The sequence below is a fragment of the Nansenia antarctica genome, assembly GCF_963989245.1.
Source record: "Nansenia antarctica genome assembly, chromosome: 18".
In the NCBI taxonomy this organism is placed as follows: domain Eukaryota; kingdom Metazoa; phylum Chordata; class Actinopteri; order Argentiniformes; family Microstomatidae; genus Nansenia; species Nansenia antarctica.
Genome location: NC_137691.1, coordinates 3,442,723 through 3,455,222, shown reverse-complemented (window position 1 = coordinate 3,455,222; position 12,500 = coordinate 3,442,723). Strand labels below are relative to the sequence as shown.

The window sequence follows — 12,500 nt, the reverse complement described above, 5'->3', positions numbered from 1 at the left end:
CCTTGTCGTCGTGGTAACGTGAATCCCCCACCCCACCCCAACCCCTCCCCCTCCCCACTCCCCCTCCTCCCCCCTGGTCTCATCTATGGGTTCTCTAAGTCCTGATCCTGTTGTTCTGGTCCTGATCTGTGGGTCTGTCTTAGTCTAACTTGGTTTCTAACTCTTTAAACGGCCCAATTCCAACATGAACCCAAGCCGGGGGGTCGACACACCCAGGGGATAGGCCCAATTCCAAATGTATCCCAACCCTAGCCCCACCCCTTTGGGCCTAGTTGTTCAAAACCTTTGAATCTGGATCAGAATGATCCCGATTATTTTCTCTGATCCAGAATCAGATCTAAAATCTGGTTGATTTGGAGTCGTATAGGGGAAATCAGCCAGCTTGATCTGATCCTAGATCAGAGAAAAATAATCAAGATCGTTCTGATCCAGATTCAAAGGTTTTGAACGACGTGTGTGTCTGAACGACTTGTGTAAGATCTGAGTGAATTGGGACTGGGATAAACAATACACACACACACTGTCTTTGTGGCTGGGGGGCTCAGGGCTTGGGTTCGGTTTGGAATTGGGCCCCGCCCCCTGGGTGTGTCGATAGGGGCTTGGGTTCATGTTGGAATTGGGCCCGTCCCCCACCCCCATATCCCCCCCCCCAGCCCCCCGTCCCCCACCCCCCTCCACGTCGGTTATGCAAGGTATCCATCATTAATCGTCTCTCTCTGTACATACAAATGGATGACTTACGTTTTTTATAGAAATATATATATAAATATATATATTGGAATTATATATATATATATGGAGAATATTATAATATCATTGCTGTATGAAACCCGATGCCCTGTATTTGGTGGTGACTGTTCTCTCTCTCTCTCTGTGTGTCTTATATGCTGTCGCTGTGTGAATCGCTGGTGGTGGGGGTGGGGGTGGGGGTGGGGGTAGGGGCGGGGGGGTGTTCATGTGGGACTCTCTCATCTCCGCAGGTTCTTGGGTCCAGTCCTAAACTGTTCGGTTTCCTCTCCTGCCTCCTTCCCTAACCCCCGCCCCCCTCTCTAACCCCCCCTCTCTCTCTCCTTGCTACCGTCCCTTCCTCCTCTGTTGACACTATGTAGCTTGTTACCTCTCCTTGCTTCCTTTCCTAGCTCCTTGTTTGACACTTATGTAGCTAACTTGATAAGAAGAATAAAAGAGAATCTTCTCTAGGTGATGAGGGGGGGGTGGAGGGGGGAGGGTGAGCTGTGTGCGTGAATGGAAGCAATATGCTCTTAAATGAGGGACACAGAGTCGTGTGTTAAATGTGCTAGAGAGTGTGAACGCACCGTGGTGAATGGGGGAAGGGAGGGTCTTTCTCAGTGGAGGGGTGACTACTGTAGCTGTCTTTTGGTAGATTCTTTTTTTTTCCGTTCTTTTGAAATCAAACTGTAAATTGCTGCTCGGCATCAGCCAATGAAATCCTCACAAAACAGGTCACCTTGACCGGGACAGTGATGCCATGTCCTATCAAGGTGTGTCCTGCTCTCCTGACCCCTGACCCCTGTCTCCTGACACCCCCCCCCCCATCCCCTGTCTAGTTGCCACGGGGGACGTGACATTGGGCAGATCTGCTCTCTGACCACTAGGAGGCGCTGTGTGTGACCTACTCCTCTCGTCCAATGGGAGAGCGGTATCAGTGAACAAGTGAAGTGTTGGATGGGTGTATTCCTTTATTTTTTATTTTTTTTACAGCCAATGTTTTAAAGGTGTGTAAAAGGTGTAATGTGCTACTGTGGCAGCTATGAGTACTGTATGTGTAGTTATTCCAGGTGTGAAACAAAAATGCAGACAAATCAAGATTTTATTATTTGGCTATTTAAAAAAAAAAAAGTGTATTGTATTTATGACACTATAGACATAAGTAAAGCTGTTTTTCTAAGATAAAGCTGAATGGTGTGTGTGTTCATTTTGAGGTTTTCTCTGTGTACCACAGATTTGGTGAGGCTGCATTCTCATGTTATGCACCCAGATTGTGGAATGCTCTCCCAGTTTACATTAGGGATGCAACAGGGTGCACATAACTGGTGCGCCAGTGCGCATGCGTCGCCAAAATGCATGCTGCGCGGCAGATCAGCGCTTTTGCGCACCAACAGCTGGGTCCAAGAAGCAAGCCCCACCAAGTAAGTAACTATTTGCCGTCCCCTCAGCCGAAGGCCCGACGAGTAATCCATCACGACGACCACGGCGACTCCCCTCACGAAAACATTCGGAAAGTATCGTAACTTGTACTTTCATTCCGCGTATCGCGTATCGCACGGTTATCACGGTTATCACGCCGACACGTGAAAATTCAGTCCCGAACGACTCGTCGCTAAAAGGAAAAACAACACCAAGGGACTTCACGTTTCTTTTCTCTGAAGCTTTCAAACGTTCAGACGTTTGTTTTACAGCTTCATTATCGCACCTAGACCCCTGACCCAGGGAATATGGTTGGGAATTCTATTAGAAGAAAGAAGAAAAAAAAGACTTTGTTGCACAATCAAAATAATGAGCTATTGTTGTGTATTTCTTATTGGTTATGAATCAAAGAACAATTATTGAGTTTAAGACGATTTAATCCGAGTTACAAACAGATTTATACATACACGTGTTGATCCTGTGGCCTGGTGAAAAAAGAGGCCGCTTTCTCCCTTCCTGGCTGGTTTTCTCCAGTCCCCTAGATCCCTGCCCTCTTATGCAAATACAGTCACAGGTCATAGCCTATCACCTTATCTAGATGGTCATGAGGGCCGTCCCCTGTGATGTCACTGTGATGTCACCCTTCCGGGTGCCCGCTGGTGCAAACATGAAGGCTACAGAATAGCATGACCCCCTATCATACTATCTATGCATGTGTGTGGAAATATACGACACATCCCCCCTCGGACCACCCAGAGGGTGTTCCGAAACTAAACGACCACAAAACAAAAACAAAAACACAAAACCCCACAAACCATCCCCAAAAAAAAAAAAAAAAAAAAATTAAAAAATAAACAACAACAAACAGAAAAACTACACCAACACACAACACAAGAAGCACAATAACACAGACCAACCCAGGACCAGTATTAGGAACCAAAGATATTATAAACAAAAAATAGAAAACAACCAATAATAAAAAGAATCTTGAAAATAACAATCACAATTAAACTAAACACAGTTCATCATGCACAAATCAATACAGAAACTTCCAACGACCGATGTTTTCTTTGTCCTTGAAGCGTCAGGGTCAGAGGTTACTAGCACTTGTACCCAGTTGGAGAACAGCCTTTACCGCTGTCTCAGATTGATAACACTTTCATAGTCAGGAGCTTCCATTTTCTTCGTTGCGTTAGGAACAGAACCTCTTTCCTATCTTTGCATAACCACTACATCACTTCTCAACTGACATCAATCACATACGATATAGAAATAAACAAACAATACACAAATAATGACATTCAGTTATCATAACACATAATTCCCCAACAGTAAGCACAGGACAAAGGGAATGCATTAATGCATAGATCTTCACCTCAGGTGAGGACTAGTCTTCTGAAAAGTTCATTAACGTGGACTGAGTGACTGATTTTCCAAAAACAGTCAATGAGGCCCTGCCTCCTAAGAAAGTCAAAAATCATGTCTGCTATAATAGGTGCTCCTATCTTAGCAAAATAAGTTTCCCATGCCCCTAAGACCGTTTCCAGCCATGCTATCATCTGCTGTCCATTCCCGTCGTTCCCTTTGATCTTCTGCTTCACTACCCTATTCATAGTCTTCAATCTTTTCCTAACTGGTCGTCGTCCGTCAGTGTCATTGAGGTTCAGGCAGCCGCCTGGTCCCCTCCCACGCTGATCAAGGTCTGGGGAGTCGCCCTCAGCATCATCTGAAGCATGGTGCAGGCACTTGCCAGCATCCCCAGTAGCACAGGTGTCCAGGCTTTGGACACTCCCAGGCTGGACCTCCAGACTGTCAACACTCTCTGCTTCGTTGGTTTCTGGTTCATTGGCATCTGGACAGCTTTCCACTGTCCCCTCGGTTTCAGGCACTGCCGGTAATGTCACTGGCTGTAACGCTGGCATTGCCACTGGCTCTGGCAACACCACAGCATCTCGTCGTAGCTCCTCCTTCTCAGGTTCTCTGGGGACCTCGGCACCTGTTGGCACAACATCCTGCCTACTCTGTACATCCACCCCCCTGTCCACCACCCGTGGCCCTATTGGGGTAGGGATATGCCCAGACACCACTGGTGTACCCACTCTGATGTTGTTTCTCCAACAGACCCCACATTGACCTAAAGCATGGTCAATCTGTTCCATCAAATATGGACTCCAAAACCCATATTCCTTGGTGATCTTGCGTCTTACCTCCCCCCTAGCCACATGTGCTAATCCATGAGCTTCCCGTATTAACATGCCTATTAAATCTGAGGGTGCTACAACCAACCCCTCATGATTCCTCCATAGACCTGTGTCATCCTGACTTGCCCCCCTTGCTAGCCAAACGTTCTTGTCTAACGTAGTTACTCTACTCTGTAACATCAATAAATCCTCAAGTGTGACCATGCCCTGTAATTGCTTTTCATGTGTGACGAGAAGACCTTTACCTGCCTTGTCTGCTCCTGTAATGGCTTTGGCTGCATCCTCTGCAGCCCTGTTACCTTGTGTGACATGTGATGAGTCAGACCTGTGTGTGGCACACTTCACTATGGCTAATTCCTTTGGCTTCATCATGGCTTGTAACAGCTTCATGATCTGTGCGTGGTGCTGTATAGGCGTACCATCAGTTCTCTTAAAACCCCGCCCCCTCCATACAGCTCCATTAAAATGACAAACATTATGTGCATAGGCAGAGTCGGTGTACACTGTCACTCTCCGTCCGGTTCCCAAGTTGCATGCTTCTGTGAGGGCAATCAATTCAGCCAACTGGGCTGAGCAAGGCTGAGGAACTGCCTCAGCCTGTTCTACAATAAACTTTGAATTCTGTGCTTTAACTAAGGAATACCCAGCGCACAAAGTTTCTCCTACCCCGTAACAAGACCCATCAACCCAATATTCTATATCAGCTCCCTTTAAAGGCAAAGCTTGTAGGTCTGTTCTATGCTTAATCACTCTGGCCGTCGATGGAATCTGAACACCGGATGGCACCGTCACCTGACAGCCGTCAGGTGTGCATTTTACTGTACAGTTCAATTGGCATTGAGCATCTCTCCCTAGCAGCCCTGTTGGCGTGTGTTCTGACACAAGTGTTGACAGAGTTGCTCTCTGTCCCTTGTACTCTAAGTCTACAAGCTCAGTTGTAGGAATCAGCTGTTTAATTCCCTCAAATCCGATTGTCTTCACATATTCTCTAGACATAGGGAGGTGCGTGGCGCCTTCAGGCTTCTGTGTCACCACCAGCTGGCACCTCCCACTCGGATCTTCCGGGCACCCCTATAGGCCAGCTGCTGGGCCTCCGTAAGGGTTCATCACTCCTGGAGCAGGTGTAGTAGGAGGCCAATATCCTCCTCCTTGGCTCCCCCCTGCGCCCCCCTGGGGCCTGTTGCAGCAGGTACAGGCTAGATGTCCATTCTGGTCGCATTGGTAACACGGTTCTAGCATCTTCTTCCCTGCTGCTGTCCATCCCCCTGGTGGTGGTCCTTGGCCAGGCTGGTTGTACATCTGGTATGGAACCGCTTGCACCCCTGGTGGCCCTTGTGGGTATGGATACCCCCCTTGTGGCCCCTGTGGGTAGGACTGGTAAGTAGCAGGATACCCCCCTTGTGACCCCTGTGAGTAGGACTGGTAAGTAGCAGTCTGCACTCCAGGTGGCTGTTGCTGTGGGGCTAAAGCCTGCACTCCCTCTATGTTCCTCTCGCTTTCAGTCAATTGCACATGAGTCAATATTCTGAGTGATTCTTCGTCTTCTGCCTTCTGTATCTGAATATTCTTTCGATATAACTCAACTTGATGAGCTACGTGGTCTATATAAACAGCTTTGTTCATGTGTCGTAACCCTACCACTTCTGCTAGCTTATCCTTAACTGGGGTAGGAAGCCCTTCTTGTATTTTTTCCCTGATTATGGATTGTTCTAAGGGGTTATCTTCAGCGCCTTTCCCTGTCACACTTCTCCATTGACAGTGCACACGGGCAACATAACCCCTGGGATTCTCATCCCCCCCCAGTGGCTTCACAATGATATTGTCTGGGTGAATGTGAGTAGGGTAGGTCTCTCTGATTGCTTTCCACAGCCTGCCTCTGTTTGCTGCGAAGAGCTCTGGATCATAAACTGATGTATTGATATATCTATGAAGTCCTGCCTTCATCAATATTTCCTGCATTGTATCCAATCCTGCAATAAAAGCTAAGAGTCTTTTCAGGTCTCCCATTGCGGCCTGCGTTCCTGTCAGTATCACGTCGACCTCTCGCGTCCACGAATGTCCTCCCTCCTCCAGAACTGGGAGTTTCTCGATCACTTCAGACAGATCTGTATGATGCCACGGATGATATTCCATCTTGTTACCCCGAATCAGCACTGGACAGTTCTTTAATGTATTTGATGACATTCGGTGACAATCTTCCTCTTCCTCTCTTTCTCGTTGCTCCTTCAGCCATCTGTGGTGTCTTCTCCCACCTTTCTTTTCGGCTGTGACTATCATCTTCCTGACCCGAGCGTTGTAGCCTTCATCAGCATTGTCGTCATCACTTGAGTCTTCACTGCCATCTTCGCTGTCATCTTCCTCGTCACTCCTGTCGTCCCCTTTTCCCCTTGGCTCCTTCTTCTTCTTCTTCTGGGAATGGTCCTTCATTGCCTTAGCATATGGAGGGGGACTGGAGACTGGACACATGTTTGTGAATGGAATGTTCAATTTCTGTTCCAGTGTTCTGGCCAATTCATTTTTCTTTTCTGGATTCATGTGAGCTGTTTTCTCATTCCAAGCTGATGCTACTTTCTGCCCCTCTACCTTAAAGAGGTCTAAGATGTCTAATTCTAACTTGCGTTTCTCTGACCTATCTTTCCCTTTCTGATTTGCCTTGTGTACATTGATAAGTATCTCCAATGTTGCAATTAATTGTAAATTAAGGCTGCCCTCTTTCGGCCACGGCTGTTCAATGTATGCCCAACGGCTATTCCATTTCGTTGACATTTTGCTAATTTCCCTAACAAGAGGATTCATTTTTTCCACTATAGCCATAGGGGATAAAGTTGCCAATATTCCACTATCCTCACTAATATCTTTTAACACCTTCGTTGAATTTGCTCCCATTTTAAGCTGATTGATTTATACTGCTCAATATGCTGAAAATATTCTATAAGGTGTACTTTTCTTACAACCCACCTTCCTATTGTCTTGTTTGCTAAACAAATGCTAGTCCAATATAACTGTATTAACCATCCCCACAAAACCCTGCAATTCAAAATAACAGATTTGCCTCTTGTGTATGTCAGTGCAGTATTAACTTAAATCTAATATCTGTGTAAGTACTTTATACTTAAATGTGTTTCCTAATTGTTTATGAATATGTGTCACTTAATTACTCATTCAATACTAATTACAGTTCTGGTCAACACAATTATTAAATCACAAAGGTTGGTCAACACCTAAGTATTCACCGATTTACAAAAACCCTTTTACTGCTTAATTATCAATACAAACTATTCTGCTATTCCTAATCAAATACTGTGAAAACGAACTTAACTTGAAATAAAAAGATGTAAAACACGAATATTAATTACAACCTGTAAAGAAATCGACTTGTTATTTGGAAAAGAATGAATGATTAATTATTAATTACAATCTGTAAAGAAATCGACTTGTTATTGGGAAAGAATGAATGATTAATTAGACTTAGTCATTGTACAATCGTACACTTCATTGATGTAAACCTGTGAAGTCATTCAGCTATTATCGAAAAAAGAAATGATTATTATTAGATTATCACAAAACAATTGATCAAAGTTCTGTGAAACAGAAAATGAAATGATCTGAATAATTAATTCAATCAATTAGTAATTAATTAAATTAATTAAAGTAATATATAACGATCATTTACAAACATCATCAATGAAGGAGGGTTGTATTTCATCAATTTACAGAGAGCCAATGTTTTAAAAATGTCTTGTCGTATTTTGTCCAGCAGGCGGCGCCAAGCAACCGACTTGCGTATCGATTGCGCATGCGCCAGCTCCTCCGTGTAAAATGGAGTAGGGGAAGGAGGGGCTAGTCTTTGTCCTTCTCCTCTGTGGGGAAACCCGCCGTGGACTCCCAGATCAATCTTTACAACATAACATTGCTTTTCCACAATAATGCCATCTTCCACGACACAACAACTTCACGATTATCTTTCAATCCAGTTAGACTATTATTTATCTCATTCAAATATTCTACAATGTATTCCCGTTTTCCACACAGAGATGGCCTCTGTGTGTGTCCTTCCTCAAGGACAAAGAAAATGGCGTCTAAGAATAGATTCTCTGACAGGACACTGCAAATGGCGCCTAAGCTCCGCTTACACAATGGCGTCCTTTCGCACAGACAAAGAGTCTCATATGTTTTTCACTGAAACACAATTTTACCGAATTTTACACAGACACACACGATATTCCAATACCGTACAAACAATATCTATTAGTTCCACAACTAATATCTTAACACAATATTACACCAAAAAACGAATTACCAAATTCGGCCCTTATCACCAACCCAGGCTTATTAAAGATTATGAAAAGTTTGTTTCTATTCCAACAAGATTACCGTTATACAAGATTCTTTTGACTATAACTTATCTGAGATTTACAGTCTATTTTAAACACACCAATCGACTAGAGAGAGATCTCTGCAGAAAACCTACCTTCTTCGTCAGATTGAAGAGTTTGCACAATACTGTAAATTAAGCTATATTGTCTCCTGCTAGGCTCGCCATGTGTTGTGTATTTCTTATTGGTTATGAATCAAAGAACAATTATTGAGTTTAAGACGATTTAATCCGAGTTACAAACAGATTTATACATACACGTGTTGATCCTGTGGCCTGGTGAAAAAAGAGGCCGCTTTCTCCCTTCCTGGCTGGTTTTCTCCAGTCCCCTAGATCCCTGCCCTCTTATGCAAATACAGTCACAGGTCATAGCCTATCACCTTATCTAGATGGTCATGAGGGCCGTCCCCTGTGATGTCACTGTGATGTCACCCTTCCGGGTGCCCGCTGGTGCAAACATGAAGGCTACAGAATAGCATGACCCCCTATCATACTATCTATGCATGTGTGTGGAAATATACGACACTATTTAAAGTGATTGCCTACAACATCCTCTACCATGGTTGAAATTGAGGACAGTGATAACTTACAGCAGTCAAGAGAGCAGTGATGATGATTAAGCTTGTAGCATAAATAAATGCTTAGGCTGTAACTTTTTGTTGAAAAGTTGATTTCAGTGTTCACAGAACAGAGCAGTGCTTAAAGAGATGTCAGTTGATTTCATTGTGTTTAAAGAACAGACATTCAGTTAGTGCTTAAAGAGATGTCAGTTGATTTCATTGTGTTTAAAGGAGTCTGACAGACTTCCATGCTTAAAGAGCAGTCATTTGATTTTGCATTTGTTTATTTTGTTTTGCACACAATCATTTGTTCGTTCATCTTTATTTATGAATAAATGTCGTTTTGCTAATATAAGTTATCCATGTATCCCTTTTTTATCCATCCTGTGGGACGGGTCGTGACTCGCGAGCTCGGGGAGCACCAAGCAGCATCCCTAGGTGCTCCTCTGAGCACTGGCCCCAAAAAGTTATGTGCACCCCTGCGTCAGCAAATATGTAAGTCAAGGCTAAAAACCCATCTTTTTAATATTGTCTTCAAATGACTAAATAATTAAATTATGATTATATAATGATTGGAGCACTTTGAGCTGCAACGTTTGCAGGAAAAGTGCTAAACAAATAAAGTTATTATTATTATTATTATTATTATTATTAATAATAGTTGTGTGTGTCCACGCGTACATGCGAGGATGTGCAGTATCAGAGATATTGACTGGCAAGAAGGTATTGAAAATGTCTTTAATGCAAGATTGGACAAGAAATATCACTTCTTGGAACATCTACAAATACACAACAATCTTTGTTATAAAAGTCAAAAATAAGTTAGCAAAAAATGAGAAAATAAAATAGCAAAAAAAACACTCTGTAGAAAAAACGGAACGTATTTACATCACTAGCATTCATAACCAGTTTAAATTAAGCAGGTCTTGGTCAAAACTGCCATGGTACATAATAATAATATTGGCCCCACAAATAAACTCATGTTCGTAAGCATAACACACACACACAAACAGAATGCAAGGCAGATCAAGGGAAAGTTTGGCGAAAAAAGAATGGGGAAAGAAATATGTTTCTGTTTTTAAGTTTAGACAGAAAACCACCAGACTGTCATTTCTTCTCCTTTGTCACCTCCACCTCCCCCCACACCAGTCGCTGTCAGGGTCTTTGGTGTAAGTCATGCATCGGAGTGGAGTGAGTGGGATCTCGTGTCAGGTAGGGTGTGGTCCTTTAACACTGGGTGGAGGGAGGGAGGGAGGGAGGGAGGGAGGGGGGAGGGCTGGACCACGGGGGTGTGTAGGGAACACTAAGGCCCCAGGATGGGAGGACTTGGAAGGGTTTTGGGCCTCTGGTGTTTGGGTCTCGTCAGAGCCAGAGATCGACAGTGTTTGACGAACTCTCCTGGGGGGTATTCCATCAACGTCGCTGAGGGACAATCCAGGCTTATTTGTATAATTCCCGCGAGATCTCTCGAGAAGTCTCGTGATATCAAAATAAGCCTGGATTTTCCTTTCGGGACGTTGATGGAACACCCCCCTGGAGGTTTTACAATTTGGAGTGCGCACCACGCTGGCCCCCAAACAACACGCTACGAAAGCAGCTCGCTACGGCTCACATCATCATTGGTAAGCTGCTAGACCAGGGAGACAGGCCTGGAAATGGACCAGGGAGGCAGAACAACAAAATGAACTGTCCTTGTTATGGGGTTAGAATACTCAATAATCAGTGTCTCTCCGAAGGTGATCAAAATCAAAGAATTTCCTTTTTTTTGTTCACTTTCGTAGCGTTTTCTAAATCTCTGAGCAGGTTTGTGGAAGTGGAGGGGGGGTGGCGTCGGGTGGGGGGTGGGGAGGAGGCTCTGTGTATCTGTGGCACCAGGGTTGCGGGTCTATTTGGGAATGTCCACCGGTACGGGGTAGGCCACCGCCCCCTCTGCTGCTGTGATGCTGTCCACGATGGAGGTCAGAGAGCGCAGGTTGGTCTGCTCTGGGGAGTCAGCACTCAGGAGGTCTGGAGAGAGGAGAGACAGAGTCACCAACTAGCATAAGAATCATCTTATATGTGTGTGTGTGTGTGTGTGTGTGTGTGTGTGTGTGTGTGTATGTGTGTATGTGTGTGTGTGTGTGTGTGTGTGTGTGTATATACGTACCCTCTGTGCTGTAGCTCTGGGGACAGTGTTCTGATGCGCTGCTCCACTCCGGGCTGCTGCAGCAGGTGCTGCCTGACCCCGGCTCGCTCGACGACGACACCTGTTACCATGGAGACACACACACACGGCCCTGTCAGTCACCCGTGTTGTGACACGTCACGCCCCGCCCCTCACACACACACACACACCACACTACACCACACACATGCACATACACAGACATACACGACACCATACAGACATACACACACTCACGCACACGCACACATACACAGACACATATACAGACACCACACACACACACACACACACTATACTATGCACGTGATCCACATTGTATCACATTGTCCAAACCAAAACAGAAAAGAACCAGCCACAAAAAGAACCATTTCACTTGACAACCTCTCTCTCTCTCTCTCTCTCTCTCTCTCTCTCTCTCTCTCTCTCTCTCTCTCTCTCTCTCTCTCTCTCTCTCTCTCTCTCTCTCTCTCTCTCCAATCATGTTTTATGGTCGTATTTGATTCAAGTTGATGAATAAAATTCTAAATAAATTCAAAATCACAAGATGGAATTCAGTCCTCGCAGAGTCCAACTAACCCTCTTGTCAGTACTGTGTTATCAGTCTAGCCCGCCATGAATGAGCTGGGGTGTGTGTGTGTGTGTGTGTGTGTGTGTATATATGTACTACTGCTTCATGCACAGTATCAACTGACATACACTACACTTGTTCACAGTAAATATTTTGGAACTATTTCAATGTCTCCTCGTTTCACAACGAGGAGACATTGAAATAGTTCCAAAATATTTAACAGAACATACATATTTTTTTGGCTCAATTGGCGAGTTGTTTCAAACAACTCGCCAATTGAGCCAAAAAAATATGTATGTTCTGTTAATCCAATACAACTGGAAGGCACGGTCAAAGTTAGTGTTAAGATCAGTGAGAGCAGGGTTGTCTTTTTAGTCCTTTCGAGAGGTGAGGAAGGTATAAAACATAGAAAAAAAGACAACAAAAAAGTGGTCAAAAAGCCCCAGACCAACACAGCCAGAGAAGACTTCAGTTCTCCTGA

At 44.5% G+C, this 12,500-nt stretch overlaps 1 protein-coding gene across 1 annotated transcript in view; it reads right to left on the bottom strand.

The window, feature by feature from the left end:
- Positions 1 to 11,169: 11,169 nt before the first annotated feature.
- myog (myogenin) overlaps positions 11,170 to 12,500 on the bottom strand; it is a gene marked incomplete at both ends in the record, with an annotated part of 2,932 nt that continues 1,601 nt past the window's right edge. The window contains 2 exon segments of the mRNA XM_080548403.1: positions 11,170 to 11,291; positions 11,431 to 11,530. Coding sequence (XP_080404529.1) covers positions 11,170 to 11,291; positions 11,431 to 11,530 — 222 coding nt within the window.